The sequence below is a fragment of the Doryrhamphus excisus genome, chromosome 17 (assembly GCF_030265055.1).
Source record: "Doryrhamphus excisus isolate RoL2022-K1 chromosome 17, RoL_Dexc_1.0, whole genome shotgun sequence".
Lineage (NCBI taxonomy): Eukaryota > Metazoa > Chordata > Actinopteri > Syngnathiformes > Syngnathidae > Doryrhamphus > Doryrhamphus excisus.
In genome coordinates, this window is record NC_080482.1 from 10,273,161 (window position 1) to 10,286,790 (window position 13,630).

General features: G+C 37.9%; 1 protein-coding gene across 2 annotated transcripts in view; it reads right to left on the reverse strand.

Moving 5' to 3' along the window:
- Window positions 1-593: 593 nt before the first annotated feature.
- The window catches only part of fhl3a (four and a half LIM domains 3a), a 46,522-nt gene continuing 33,485 nt past the window's right edge, over window positions 594-13,630 (reverse strand). For both annotated transcript variants that reach the window (XM_058053439.1, XM_058053438.1), the window contains exons 2-6: window positions 10,695-10,877; window positions 8,902-9,076; window positions 6,294-6,463; window positions 4,147-4,333; window positions 594-2,888 (exon numbers count right to left, since the gene is read on the reverse strand). In XM_058053439.1, coding sequence (XP_057909422.1) covers window positions 2,737-2,888; window positions 4,147-4,333; window positions 6,294-6,463; window positions 8,902-9,076; window positions 10,695-10,850 — 840 coding nt within the window. In that variant the 5' untranslated portion in view covers window positions 10,851-10,877 and the 3' untranslated portion in view covers window positions 594-2,736. The remainder of the gene's footprint in view (window positions 2,889-4,146; window positions 4,334-6,293; window positions 6,464-8,901; window positions 9,077-10,694; window positions 10,878-13,630) is intronic.

A 13,630-nucleotide genomic window follows, 5' to 3' on the forward strand; every position in this document is an offset into this window, starting at 1 on the left:
CTTTTGTGATGTCACAGAGGAGCGGACTTCCTTATATGGGCGTGGTTGTAAGCCAGATAAGCTCTCTATGTTAAAAGTCGACATTTTAAAAGATACATTGCCGTTTATTATCAACTTTTATACTGTTAGCAGCTAGCGGGAAAAATCTAAGTAAAAAAAAATCAAGTCCTTTTAAGCACTCGCAAGTGTGACCACAGTGACACTTCGCTGTGGTTGGTGCCTGGAGGCGGGCCATGGGTGGAATACATTAAAACAGACCGTTTTCGCAGGAAGACCGAAATCCAAAGAAATACAGCTGAATAGGTGCAGATTCTGGAAGAACTAGAAAGCTTTGTGTGCCCTTCTGGAGTGGCATCACAAAAAGAGAAAAGAAAGCCAAAGAAAAAGCAAAAGCAAAGTTAAATGGTAGACTGTAGTTTGATCTACAAGTTTTTTTTGAACTTTTAAGGCATATTTTCCAAGAAAAAAAAAAATTGAACTCCGAATTTTTGTAATTTTCATTCACACTGCAACACAAATCTTAATGATTTCCTTGGAAGAGCAAAAGTCTTTTTCCTCCTGAAATACCGTACCACACCAAGACAGACAGCACACATACTTTACTCCCTTTATTTTCCACCAACAAACACAACTCGTCATTATTTTGGGATTTGTTAACATTTTTGATTTACAGTAACATCATACCGATAAAACGTCTCTTTTTCGAAGACGTATCTTTTTCTTATAAAAAAAAGCACATTTGCCAACTCTGACTCACCAGCATCAAAGCTGAAATGATGAAATATATATATTTTGTAATACTTTTGTCACATATGTTACAATAAAAAAAAAGGAGAGAAAAGTAAGACATAAAAATAAAGTAAGACATGCATACGCCGACATTACACGTAAAAAGTAAGGCAGCCTCTTTAGGATTATAATTTCTGGATGCTTTTAGGTGTAATCTGGAGGCAATCGTAAAAAAGGCTTCACACCAAAAGGGGGCAGCAGAGTACCAGAATAATTGCCGTCCAAGAACAAACACTAGCATTCTTCGAATTGGAACAGAACTTTCCCACATGTTCGACTCACTAGCTCCTCTTGAGGGACAAAATGGTATTACAGGGTGAGCACCAGAAAGGTAAAAAATGTTCCCTTAGAGATAGAAAAGTGATTAAAAAATAAGTTTCAGTTATCGTAGAAAAGAAGCAGGCATATTTAAATAATAAAAAAAAAGAATACGTAAAGTTCAGCAATCAGAGAAATGACAAAAAAGTGGTTTTGTGCAGTGTTTTTTTGTATTGTATTGTGTGTGTTTATTTTATGTGCATGCAAAATGGTAGCAGTAGAGTGCAAATTTACTTGATTGTTCACGTCGACGACATACAAATTGATGGTTTGGCACCGCTTTATAATAATCTCTTATAAAGGGTTTATAAATTGGTGATTAGTAGGTTAACAATGCTGTTATAAAAAGATATTATAAACTATCATTTTCAACATGAAGCTCACAATTAGTTATTTCAGGCTATCATTAGCATATGATATGGCAAAAAGCATTAACAGCATCGTTAGTAATCAAATAATTTGGAAACCATTGCTAAAGGTACTTTTATAAAGATTGTTTATGCATAGCTAATGCTGTTACACATTTTAAAAGAATAACTTAATTATTTTAAGTAAAGTCTATCATAAGGCTTATCACAGTGTATTACGTCTTCCTAAAGCAGGGATTTGTTTCTCATAATATTATGGCTTTTAAAAAGTATATTTCAACTCCATGTTTAACGCGATCAATTAAATTTGATTATTTTGCATTATAATTTTACATTTTTAAAAGTTTATGCTTGTAAAATTGCAACTTTTTCTGTTAATATTCTGCAATTTTTGTAAAATTACAGCTATTTTTTTGTTATTTCAGTTGTTGTTTACTTCTTCTTTCTTCTTGTATCACTTTTTATTCCCATAATATTTTCATTTTTTTATTCTCATATTATAATTTTTCTGAAAACCAAATTTTCTAAAAAAAACTTAAATGTAATATTATGACTTAAAATTATTTAATTTTAAAGTACTTTTTCATATTCAAACTTTGCTACTAATCATCATATTAATATGATGTAATTCTTGTAATTCTCCTAATACATATATATATATAAACCATCATATATATACCACCATATATATATCCTAATATTTTACTTCTTCTTGTAAAATTACTATAGATTATTCCACTTTTTTTGTTGTTAAATAATATTTTTAAATGTGCCGCGGGGCAATAAAAAAACAGCCCTCACCTAGAAATGGCCTCTGGGCCGCACTTTGGTCACTCCTGTCATAAAGAATTAACCTTGTTAATAACCAATTTATATACCATCCATAAGACTGCCCTTATTGTAAATATTAATGATTTAGTTTTTTTGGGACAAAAAAAAAAAATATGGTATATATTTACAAGATGTAAAGATGATGAATGCAGTGATTGTGTGGGAGAAAGCAAACATTCAAAATGCAGTTACAGCATTAAAACTGTGAGGACAATAAATTGCACTACAGTAAACCAGAGTCCCACCTCTTAAAAATGATTATCATCATGTTGCTTTAAGGCACTACAGAAACAGTTTTGTGGTGCTTTGTGGTGGTCCATATAATTACCATTTTTTGCATTCGTTTGCCTGATTTTACCTTGCTGGGTAAGGACTTTGGCTTCAGGTAAAAAGGCTGTGACACGAGTGGAAGGAGGATTTCGGGGGTCCTTTATAGGCTGTTGTGGCACTCGCGGCACAGGATGCGTTCCCCGTTGGGGAAGAAGCCGGCGCCCACCAGCGACACGGAGCACTGGGAGCAGGTGAAGCAAAGCTGATGCCACTGGCGGTCCTCGAAGGAGATGTACTTCCCCCCGCCGAAACCTGGCAATTATGATGAACACACTTATATTTTATTATACTATATATAAAAATATATTAAAATAATAATTATTATTAACAATAACAATCATCATGCATTTATCTTTGTGTTCAAAATAACGTGGAAAGTTTTTAACTAATTTTGATGACGTTTTCAGAAATTGTCGGAAATATGGAAGAACTGATTAAATTTTGGGGGTGATCTAAAATTCTAATTTTAACATTTCTCAACCGTTTCAGACCATCTAAATTCTTAACTCATTTGGGACATTTACTCTTACCGGTACATCATACTAGGTGTTAGCATTGCTAGCATGCTAATGTCCGCATACCAGCATTTGCAGCTATTTTCAAAGGTAGACACATATATAAACACTTAGCACTATCATGCTCGGTGTTAGCATGTTAAAATTGGCATGTTAGCATTCTAGCATTGTAACATTAGCATAGTAGCATTTGCAGCTATTTTCAAAGGTAGACATATATAAACACTTAGCACTATCATGCTCGGTGTTAGCATGCTAAAATTGGCATGTTAGCATTCTAGCATGGTAACATTAGCATAGTAGCATTTTTAGCCATTTTCATAACTGGACATATATAGACACTTTATTTTTTACACATGATTATGCTGCATGTTAGCATACTAATTAGCATAGCACATTAGCATAGTACTATTTTAGCCATTTTCATAGCTAGACACTTTTATATAAACACTTTCCACATATTATAGTATGCTAATGTTAGCATTACCAACATGCTAACATTGCTAGCATGATAACATTAGCATGATAACGTTAGCAAAATAAAGTATCACACATAAAACATTCATTCATTCATTCATTTTCTACCGCTTTTCCTCACGAAGGTCACGAGGGGTGCTGGAGCCTATCCCAGCTGTCTTCAGGCGAGAGGCGGGGTACACCTTGGACTGGTCACCAGCCAATCACAGGGCACATATAGACAAACAACCATTCACACTCGCATTCATACCTATGGACAATTTGGAGTCGCCAATTAACCTAGCATATCAATATAAAAATAAATAACATAAATGTCAAACACAGGAAGTGTAAATTTACTGAATGTTATCAGTAATTGTTGAGACATGGCGATCGGTTTGGATGATATAATTGTTGCTTCTTCCTACTCCTTTTTGAACTCTTTTTGGATGTTGAATTGTGCAAAGAATATAAGGATGCGATGTTCCTCAATGTAAATTCTTAAGTGTATGATAAGACCATGTCCACAATGATCTTACCTGTGATTGGTTTGCTGCAGGCCTCGCATTTCTTGGCGTAGAGGCTACCGAAGCACTTGAGGCAGTACGGGCTGTCATCCCGTGAGGTGAAGTGCTGGCCGGCCAGCTGCGTTTTACAGCTGCTGCACACGAAACACTCCTTGTGCCACGGCTCGTCCCGGTAGGTCACACCACCTTTCGCCAGAGTCTGGAAGCATGAAGGTAAAGTTGCCCTGATGACATCTATTTTCATAGTGAAGGTACATTACGACTCCAGACCAAAGCACAGATCTGTTTTATGTCCCACTTAAGACCGTTTCCAGAAAGAACAGTTCACTTCTGAACTGTGTACATTTTTGCAGTTTCCATTGTAAATCCTCCCAAACTATTACGATGTAGGATGGAGTTTCACATGCTACTGTCCACAGAACAGCCAGTAATTTATTAGAACAGGATATAAGACTGTAAAGGCCATGAAAATACTGTGGATTGTGATGGAGAAACAAATTTATGCCATGTATGCCCCGTTTATGCATAATCACATTTAATTACATTTCTAATCATATTTTTTTACTCAGAACCTGCACGTTGTCATCGGCAAACGTTGCTTACATTAAAGGAGACCTATTACTTTCATTTTTGGCCTTTTGTATTGAGTTGTGGACTCCTATAGAGCAGTTACACATGATAACGTGCACAGAAAGCTTTCTAGATCTTCAAGAATCTGCACCTACTCTAGCTGTATTTCCTTGGATTTCCAAAACGGCCTGTTTCCTGCCTATGGGTATGCCCACTCCACTGTGATTGGTCCGATTCCACTCGTACAGCTAACAGCTTGTACCCGGGTACACCCATATAAGGAAGTCAGAGACACTGTGATGTCACAGTAAGCCGGAATTATAAAAAAAAAACTCTCTGAAATCATCCCAAACTTCTTTAAGGGCTCACCTCCAAATGCGCAAACCTCATAATCTGACACTTTGGCATAGTTTAACACAAAAATACAACATTATAATAACATATTATAGGTCATAATAGGTCATAAAGTGGAATAAGCACAATAGGTCCCCTTTAAAGCCGTAAATAAACACAACGTGGTCGCACACACACAACCACACGAGTGTGCTAAACTAAGCTAACCTCTGCTAACTTCCATTCACGCCATCTAAATTCTCAACTCATTTGTGACATTTACTTTTACTGGTACATCATACTAGGTGTTAGTATTGCTAGCATGCTAATGACAGTATACTCGCATTTGCAGCTATTTTCAAAGGTAGACACATATATAAACACTTAGCACTCTCATGCTCTGTGTTAGCATGCTAAAATTGGCATGTTAGCATTCTAGCATTGTAACATTAGCATAGTAGCATTTGCAGCTATTTTCAAAGGTAGACACATATATAAACACTTAGCAATATCATGCTCGGTGTTAGCATGCTAAAATTGGCATGTTAGCATTCTAGCATTGTAACATTAGCATAGTAGCATTTGCAGCTATTTTCAAAGGTAGACACATATATAAACACTTAGCACTATCATGCTAGGTGTTAGCATGTTAAAATTGGCATGTTAGCATTCTAGCATTGTAACATCAGCATAGTAGCATTTTTAGCCATTTTCATAACTGGACATATATAGACACTTTAGTTTTTACACATTATTATGCTGCATGTTAGTATATTAATTAGCATAGCATATTAGCATAGTACAATTTTAGCTATTTTCATAGCTAGACACTTTGCTAGACACTTTGCTAACTTCCATTCACGCTTTGTGATTAGGTTTTTGTATCTGCCACAATTGAGCCATCTGTCGGGTAAATACTCCCCCACATGACGACAACATTCATTCAAATTATGTAAATGTCTGCGTGATTCTGCGTTAAACATTAAATTCCGTTTTTATTGGCCAATTCTGTGATTCCATCCGCAATTCTGTGAACGCGGAAATCATAGCGTCCTACAAGTCAACAAACTTACCGGTCAGAAAAATAATAGCACAGAATTTCACCCTTTTGTGTATATAGTTAATAAGCAAGATGACATTATGTAGCCACGGATGTTTTAAGTACTTTTGTTGCAGCCAGGATGTCATTCGCAGTTACGGTTTAGTTAATTGAACCCTTCTAGTGTTTGTGTCTTTCACTGGATGCATTCACTGACTTTTTTACAGCGAGTGCAGCGCGGCGCGAACTTGTCCTCGTAGCACGACACGCAGTAGTGCTCGTCCTTCTCAGGGATGAAGGACTTGGAGCCGATGGGCTGTTCGCAACTGTGGCAGATGAAGCAGCCCTCGTGCCACGTGGATCCCGCATACTCCAGCTTCCTTGTACCTGGAGACGACGGAAAAACACAGGCAGACTTTCACTGGATTGGAAAAGAAAAATCTTTTAGTAATGTTTGTTTTGCGGTCTTTTCACAGGACTGCTTGAATAATGTACTAGAATTGCACAAATGCATAAAAAGCTATTTTGATTTATTGGTAATTTCTTTGAATCATAATACCACAAGCCCCACATTGGGTTACCGCTGCTGGAAACTGGCGACAGGCCGTACAGGATGGATTCTTACGATTTTCCCTCTTTGTGTCATTGAATAATCCATCTTCTCCCACTTTTTTTTTCACTTTACAGTACTTGCTGGGTTGTTCAGTGATGACGCTGTGGTTTCAGGGTCCTATCTACTTTCTGTACTAACTGCAGACGGAGGATTCAAGACTCATATCATGTATGGAAAACTCACATGCATTGCAGTACTACAGTATTTAAAAAATACACATTCAGCACCAAGATCCTGAAATACACATGCATCATTGAATGAAATCCAGTACACAAATAAATGTCCAACACTATGCGTTTTGTGATGATGGTTGATGGTTGCATTAAAAGTTGATTTAGTGTTCGATGGCGATCAGACATCTTTTCCTTTTTGCCATCACTGGTACTTTTTTGTTATAATAATTTTTGTTGTAATCATTTCTTTGTAGATAGATAGATAGACTTTATTGTCATTGCACAATAACACAGCAGTGAAATTGTCAACGAAATGTCGTTGCCTGGCTCCCGTATAATAATAAATAATAATGACATCAAATATGAACAATGTACAGCGTAAACAGTAATTTGTACAAATAATTTAAATAATTTTTAATAGATAATATTAATTTATTTTAATTAATTAATTTATATTTATTTATATTTTTATATTTACTTATATTTATTTATATTTATTTATTTATAAATATATATATTTATTTATAAATAATAACTAATTGCATTTCTCATACCTTACAATGCAACAATATGCTTTCTTATATTGCAACTTCCAGTAGGATGTTCAATGGCTATCAGCACACTTTTACTCTTTGCCATCATTGGTACCCTTCAGTGGCGGCATAAACAAATACATTCATTCATTCATTCATTCATTCATTTTCTACCGCTTATCCTCACGAGGGCGGCGGGGGTGCTGGAGCCTATCCCAGCTGTCTTTGAGCGAGAGGCGGGGTACACCCTGGACTGGTCGCCAGCCAATCACAGGGCACATATAGACAAACAACCATTCACACTCACATTCATACCTATGGACAATTTGGAGTCGCCAATTAACCTAGCATGTTTTTGGAATGTGGGAGGAAACCAGAGTACCCAGAGAAAACCCACGCATGCACAGGGAGAACATGCTATCTCCACACAGAGATGGCCGAGGGTGGAATCGAACTCGGGTCTCCTAACTGTGAGGCCTGCGTGCTAACCGCTCTGCACTGTGCTGCTATGAACAAATACAAACAACAATTGACATTATTGTACAAAGCCACTAGGCACTTTTTACACTATAGTGTGAGTTAAAGGGGAAAATGCACTTTTGGGGAATTTTGACCATCATTCTCAATCCTTATGTTGAACATGACCACACATTTCTTTCCATTTTCTGTGCATAATAACAAGTTAATTTCAGCTAGCTTACAATACTGTCATTGGGATACATCTATTTCGACCCTCTAACAACGTTGCATGATTTGATATACATGTGATCATGCATTAACATGTACACTGATAACATGTAATGGTTGCAGTATCTTGCTGTATTATGATGATTTAAAACACTACTCTGTGCATTGATACTCGCTAACTAACACGACGCCTCACTAATTGCTAGTCACAGCGTCATTCACAGACGAAAGAGTGGATAGCGAGCTCTTGATTTCGCTACAAAGACTCTGCAAGATGCTCGTTTGCCATCAGCATTTTTTGCCTGAGGATTGGAGCAGACGTCTTGTGCTGGAAGACACAGCCATCCCAATGAGAGCGGACATCGTAAGTGTTGTTGCCGCTGTTGTTGTTGACAGAACTAGCATAAGTATGTGTATCAATCAAGAGAGAAGACGTTTCAGTAGTGTTTTAAATAATAGAAATACGGTAAGATACTGCAACTATTAGATGTTATCATCAGTGTACATGTTAGTGCATGATAACAGCGTGTATATCAAACCATTTTTTTTAGAGGGATCCATAGTCGAAATTGGTGTATAGGTGTAAGCTAGCTGAAATTAACTCTTTTTTTGTGTTATAATGCACAAAAGGGAAAGAAAACTGTGTTGACCAAAAAAAAACGCAAACCCTTGCATGTCAATTGCCTTTTAAAATGCCTCCAAAAAGATTCTGACGGCCAAAATTTGACCCAAAAACATATTTTCCTGGATATTTTGGGTTATATTTTGGAATCAATTCCAAAACCAGAAGCTTGTGGTCTTCAAATTACCCACACTCACCCGGCATGACGATCTTATCGCAAGCGACGCATTTGGAGGAGAACTCGTTGCAGTAGCAGTCATTGCAGAGCAGTGCGTCCTCCTGGTTGGTAAAAGGTTCGTCCGCCAGGGAGCGGTCGCATCGAAAACAGCGGAAGCAGTGCTCGTGGTAGTGCCTGTCCTCATAGAACAGCTCCTGGTGGAACACAAAAAGGGCGCGGGTGTCAATTGGTGGCACTTTACAAGAAGGACTAACCTCGTAAAAAGTGTAGAAATAATCTTTTGTGAGCTACTAGCATTTAGAAACGGCAATAGGGATCCTTATTGTGTTAAGTTCATGTTTCCTGCTACTGTTGCAAAGAGGTAATTAAAGTAATTAAAGTAATTAAAGCAGCTCATATTGGGATAGCTATTCGGCAAGAACAGGGGTCTCAAACTCTATTTACTTGGGAGCCACTGGAGCTCGGGTCTGGGCGAGACTGGGTCGCATCAGGTTTTCAAAAAAACCCTCCAAAAAACGCATTTATTAAAAACAGAAAAATGAAGAAACTTTGCTTTGGTTTCGATTTTCTACAAGAAAAGCTCTGATAAAACATTCCACTGTTCTCAAATATCTTACTTTTCATTTTTCTGCACAAAATAAGATGAAAATAAATAAACAAATCAAGAATAAAGAAAATCAATCAATCAGTAATAAATAAATAATAATAATAATAATAATAAAACGGCAAATAATAAAAACTTAAGAAACCACATATAGTTGGTGGGTAGACAAATTATTTTTTTCAGATTAAAATGAACAAAGCATTATTAGAGCCCTGTAGACATGACAAAACACGACTATAGTCACATTTATACTTTTTTATTTACAACATATTACGCAACTGCAGGGTCTTGAGACACATGCTAACTCGCAAATTAGAGACCTAGCGACCTAAACAGTGGCCTTCAAGTTATTTCCTTTAAACTTAAATAGTCAAAAACGTACCACTTCCACACGGATAGGGAGGATAACTATTAACAGTTATTTAACCTTTAACATGAACATTAATCAAACATAATATTTTTTTCTGGGTACATGATACCATACAGCATCCATATCAAACTTGCGCGGGCCGCACTAACATTAAACTTTCATATCAAGGCGGGTGGCCTCAAACTAGTGTCCTGCGTGCCACATTTGGCCCGCGGGCCCCGTGTTTGAGACCCCTGGGCAAGAATTACATCACTGTTGCGGTTCTGACTGCGGTATACCTCGGCTTCTTTTCACATAAAATCCAAGTGACTCAAAATGTGTCACAGCAAAACACGTGGCATCGCTCTCTTCTCTTACTGCTCGCTAGAATGAAAAGAGGGAAGGAGGTTTGGTGCGTGGTATGCTTTTCATGATGACATCATGACGGAAAAATCTCCCAAAATCCTTTGACTGTGTCATGATAAGCCATGTTAGCGCACACATAAAAAGTGAATAGTGCATAACAGCAGCAAGAAAACGACAGCGTAATTTCTAATGTGCTGCCCTTGAGGGTGTTGATAACTTGTTGGCCCTTTTCAATGCAATGCTAATCACTCAGTCTGGAATGGTCCACTTCATGTTAGTGACCCATTAAGGGCAGATTATGTTTGAAGTTGATTGTCGATAATTTGCTTGCTAAATTAGCCTTAACATACTTTGTTTCGTGAATGATACTTTTATCTCTGTAATTGTATACAATGGGTTCACAGTGTGTTGGCATGACATCATAGTATATGGCATTCTTGCGTAAATGTTTTTTTTTTGGGGGGGGGGGGGGGAAATCAAAACAAACACGTACCCTGGCGTCATGGCCGATCAGCTCCTTGCACTCGTCGCACGTGTTGGAGAAGAGGCTGTCGTAACAGGGGATGCAGTAGGGGCTGTCGTCCGACTGGATGTACTTGCGGCCGTACAGGGACTCCTTGCAGTTGTCACAGTCGAAGCGGTCGGACATTGTTTTTCTTTCGGTTTGTTTATAAGCCTGGAGATGCAAGAATAAGAATAGGAATATACTTAATAACATATGAAACAATATACTTCTAATAATATGCATTTGTTATGTAATATGCTTTTTATGTTATTACAACTTCATATTAGAAATATAGTACTATCTTCTTCTTTTTGGGCGTTTCCCTTCAGGGGTCGCCACAGCAAATCAATCTCCTCCATCCAACCCTGTCTTCTGCATCTGTCTCTCTCACACGAACTACCCTCATGTCCTCCTTCACTACATCCATAAACCTCCTCTTTGGTCTTCGTCTAAAGGCAGCATCCTTCTACCAATATATTCACTATCTCTCCTCTGGACATGTCCCAACCATCTCAGTCTGGCCTCTCTGACTTTATCTCCAAGGCCTCTAACATGTAATGTCCCTCAGATGTACTCCTTCCTGATCCTATCCATCCTGGTCACTCCCAATGAGAACCTCAGCATCCTCGTACATTGTTTCCACTACTTCTGCATAAAATATACATCAAGTATTTATTATATTTTGGTGATTTTAAGCCCCGTCTTACCGCACAGTTAACAGTTACCCCATTCTGATGAACGTGAAAAACCTTTGGGTTTTTTTCCCCACTCAAGTCAGTAAAAATGTCAAAAATCTCAAATTTGTAAAATTATTCTTCTTCAATCTTTCTGGGCTTTTCCATTCAGGGGTCACCAGAGCAAATCAATCTCCTCCATCCAACCCTGTCTTCTGCATCTGTCTAACATGTAATGTCCCTCTGATGTACTCCTTCCTGATCCTATCCATCCTGGTCACTCCCAATGAGAACCTCAGCATCCTCATCTCTGCTACCTCCAGTTCTGTTTTGTGTCATTTCCTCAGTGGCACTGTCTCTTGACCAAACAACACGGCTGGCTCGATATTCCACCTAAATATATCGGAATATGTATTTTGGTCCACATTGCCCAGCCCTAGCTCAAATGAAACAGAAAGTGGGAAAAGAAACAAGCCGGGTTAACAAACAAACGTCTCCCGTTTCCTTCTGTTCTAAGAACATCATCAACACAGGAATAATAGTGATGTGATCAGAGCGTGGACCACCAACCAGATCCACCACAAAGCCCACCCTGTCACCGTTTAAGTATAAGCACTCACACAGAAGCAGGGAGTGTTATGTCTGAAAACACAGCGATCGTACACTTGGCGCACAATGACGAGGCCTAACAATGGCGTAAGAAGAGTGTGGCGACAGTATCGGGTTGACTAAACATTACAGCACTACTGGAACGCAGCCTGGCGATAAGTGACGCAGCCCCTCTGGCAGGATGCGATGGCTTTTTCATTCCCACCGCAGCGGCGATGATAACCACATAATGACGTTTAAGATCAAGAGAGGGCCGGGGCCCGTCGTCATTGCTCAAGCAAAAAAGCAGCACGCACGCAACCTGAACATGTCAAAATGTCAATGCGTTTAAACCTCCTGCCATCTGGAATAATCTACAATGCGGAATAATCCACAAAATCAAAGCCAAGGCACGCTCGCTCATTATCAAGCACATGTGCATGGATGTAGTTGTGTCATGTAATCAATTGAAGCTTTCCTCCTATCCTCCTGCCGCCATCTTGCACAATAGAAATAAGCAGAAAGATGCATGCATAATAATGCAGAATATTTAAGACCACGGGAGGCTCAATCACACTTGAGAATATGGACGGAAAATAAATGTGACATATTATTATCAAGTCAGTCCTTCCTCCTACTAGCTACTCATGAAAAACATCACCTTGCATAGTAGAAATAAACAGAAAGACGCACAAAAATCAACAAAGGAATTGTAGCTCAAGTACATAGATGTTTGCATAATATACATAATTAATGATTATAGAATAAAAGTGGACCATTATACTTTTTAATGTACCGTTCTGTCTGATTTCATTGTTCTAAATATCTGCATGGCATTCTATTATTTAAATTTTTCCATTTCATATCAGCTAACAAGACTTTTCTGGGTTTCTTGACTGAATAAATTCATCAGAAATATGATAGCAAAATGCCAGCAAGAGCAGCTGTGTTCGGAGTACCTGTGCATGACTTTCAAGGTATTCAGCTTTTGTTTTTCAATTTTTCATGTACATTTGACACTCCATCTATCTACGTATCATAAAAATTCCAAGCCGGTCTGTCATCGACCCATGTAACCATGACGTCAAGATTAGATCAACACAATATTACCATGAAACTGAACACTATGTTGCCAACACTGCCAGGTACGGCAGGTATGTGCTTGCCGGGAATGAAAACAACAAAAAGGCATGACTCCCTGTGTGTGGAAATATGCGCTGACAAATTATGTTAGCTGTCAATTTTTTTTTAAATATTATAGTATTTTTCTGCAATTGTATATATTTTTCAGAGGTCGCACAATACTATAGTCTATTAAAAGTGTGTTGTCAATACTAGATAGACATAGACTTTCTTTATTGTCATTGCACAATAACACAGCAGTGAAATTGCCAATGAAATGTTGTTGCCTGGCTCCTGTGTAATAATAAATTATAAATAATAATGTGGAGAATAAATAGTAAACAGTAATTTGTACAAATAATTTAAATAATTTAGAATAAATAATAATTTAAAGACAATAAAATAACAATAATTTAGATTGGGATTAATGTGTGTCTGAAGCATCATTGTGGACTTTTTTCACTTTTCACATGCACACGAGGGTTGCGGGCGTGCTGGAGCCTATCCCAGCTGTCTTCGGGCGAGAGGCGGGGTACACCT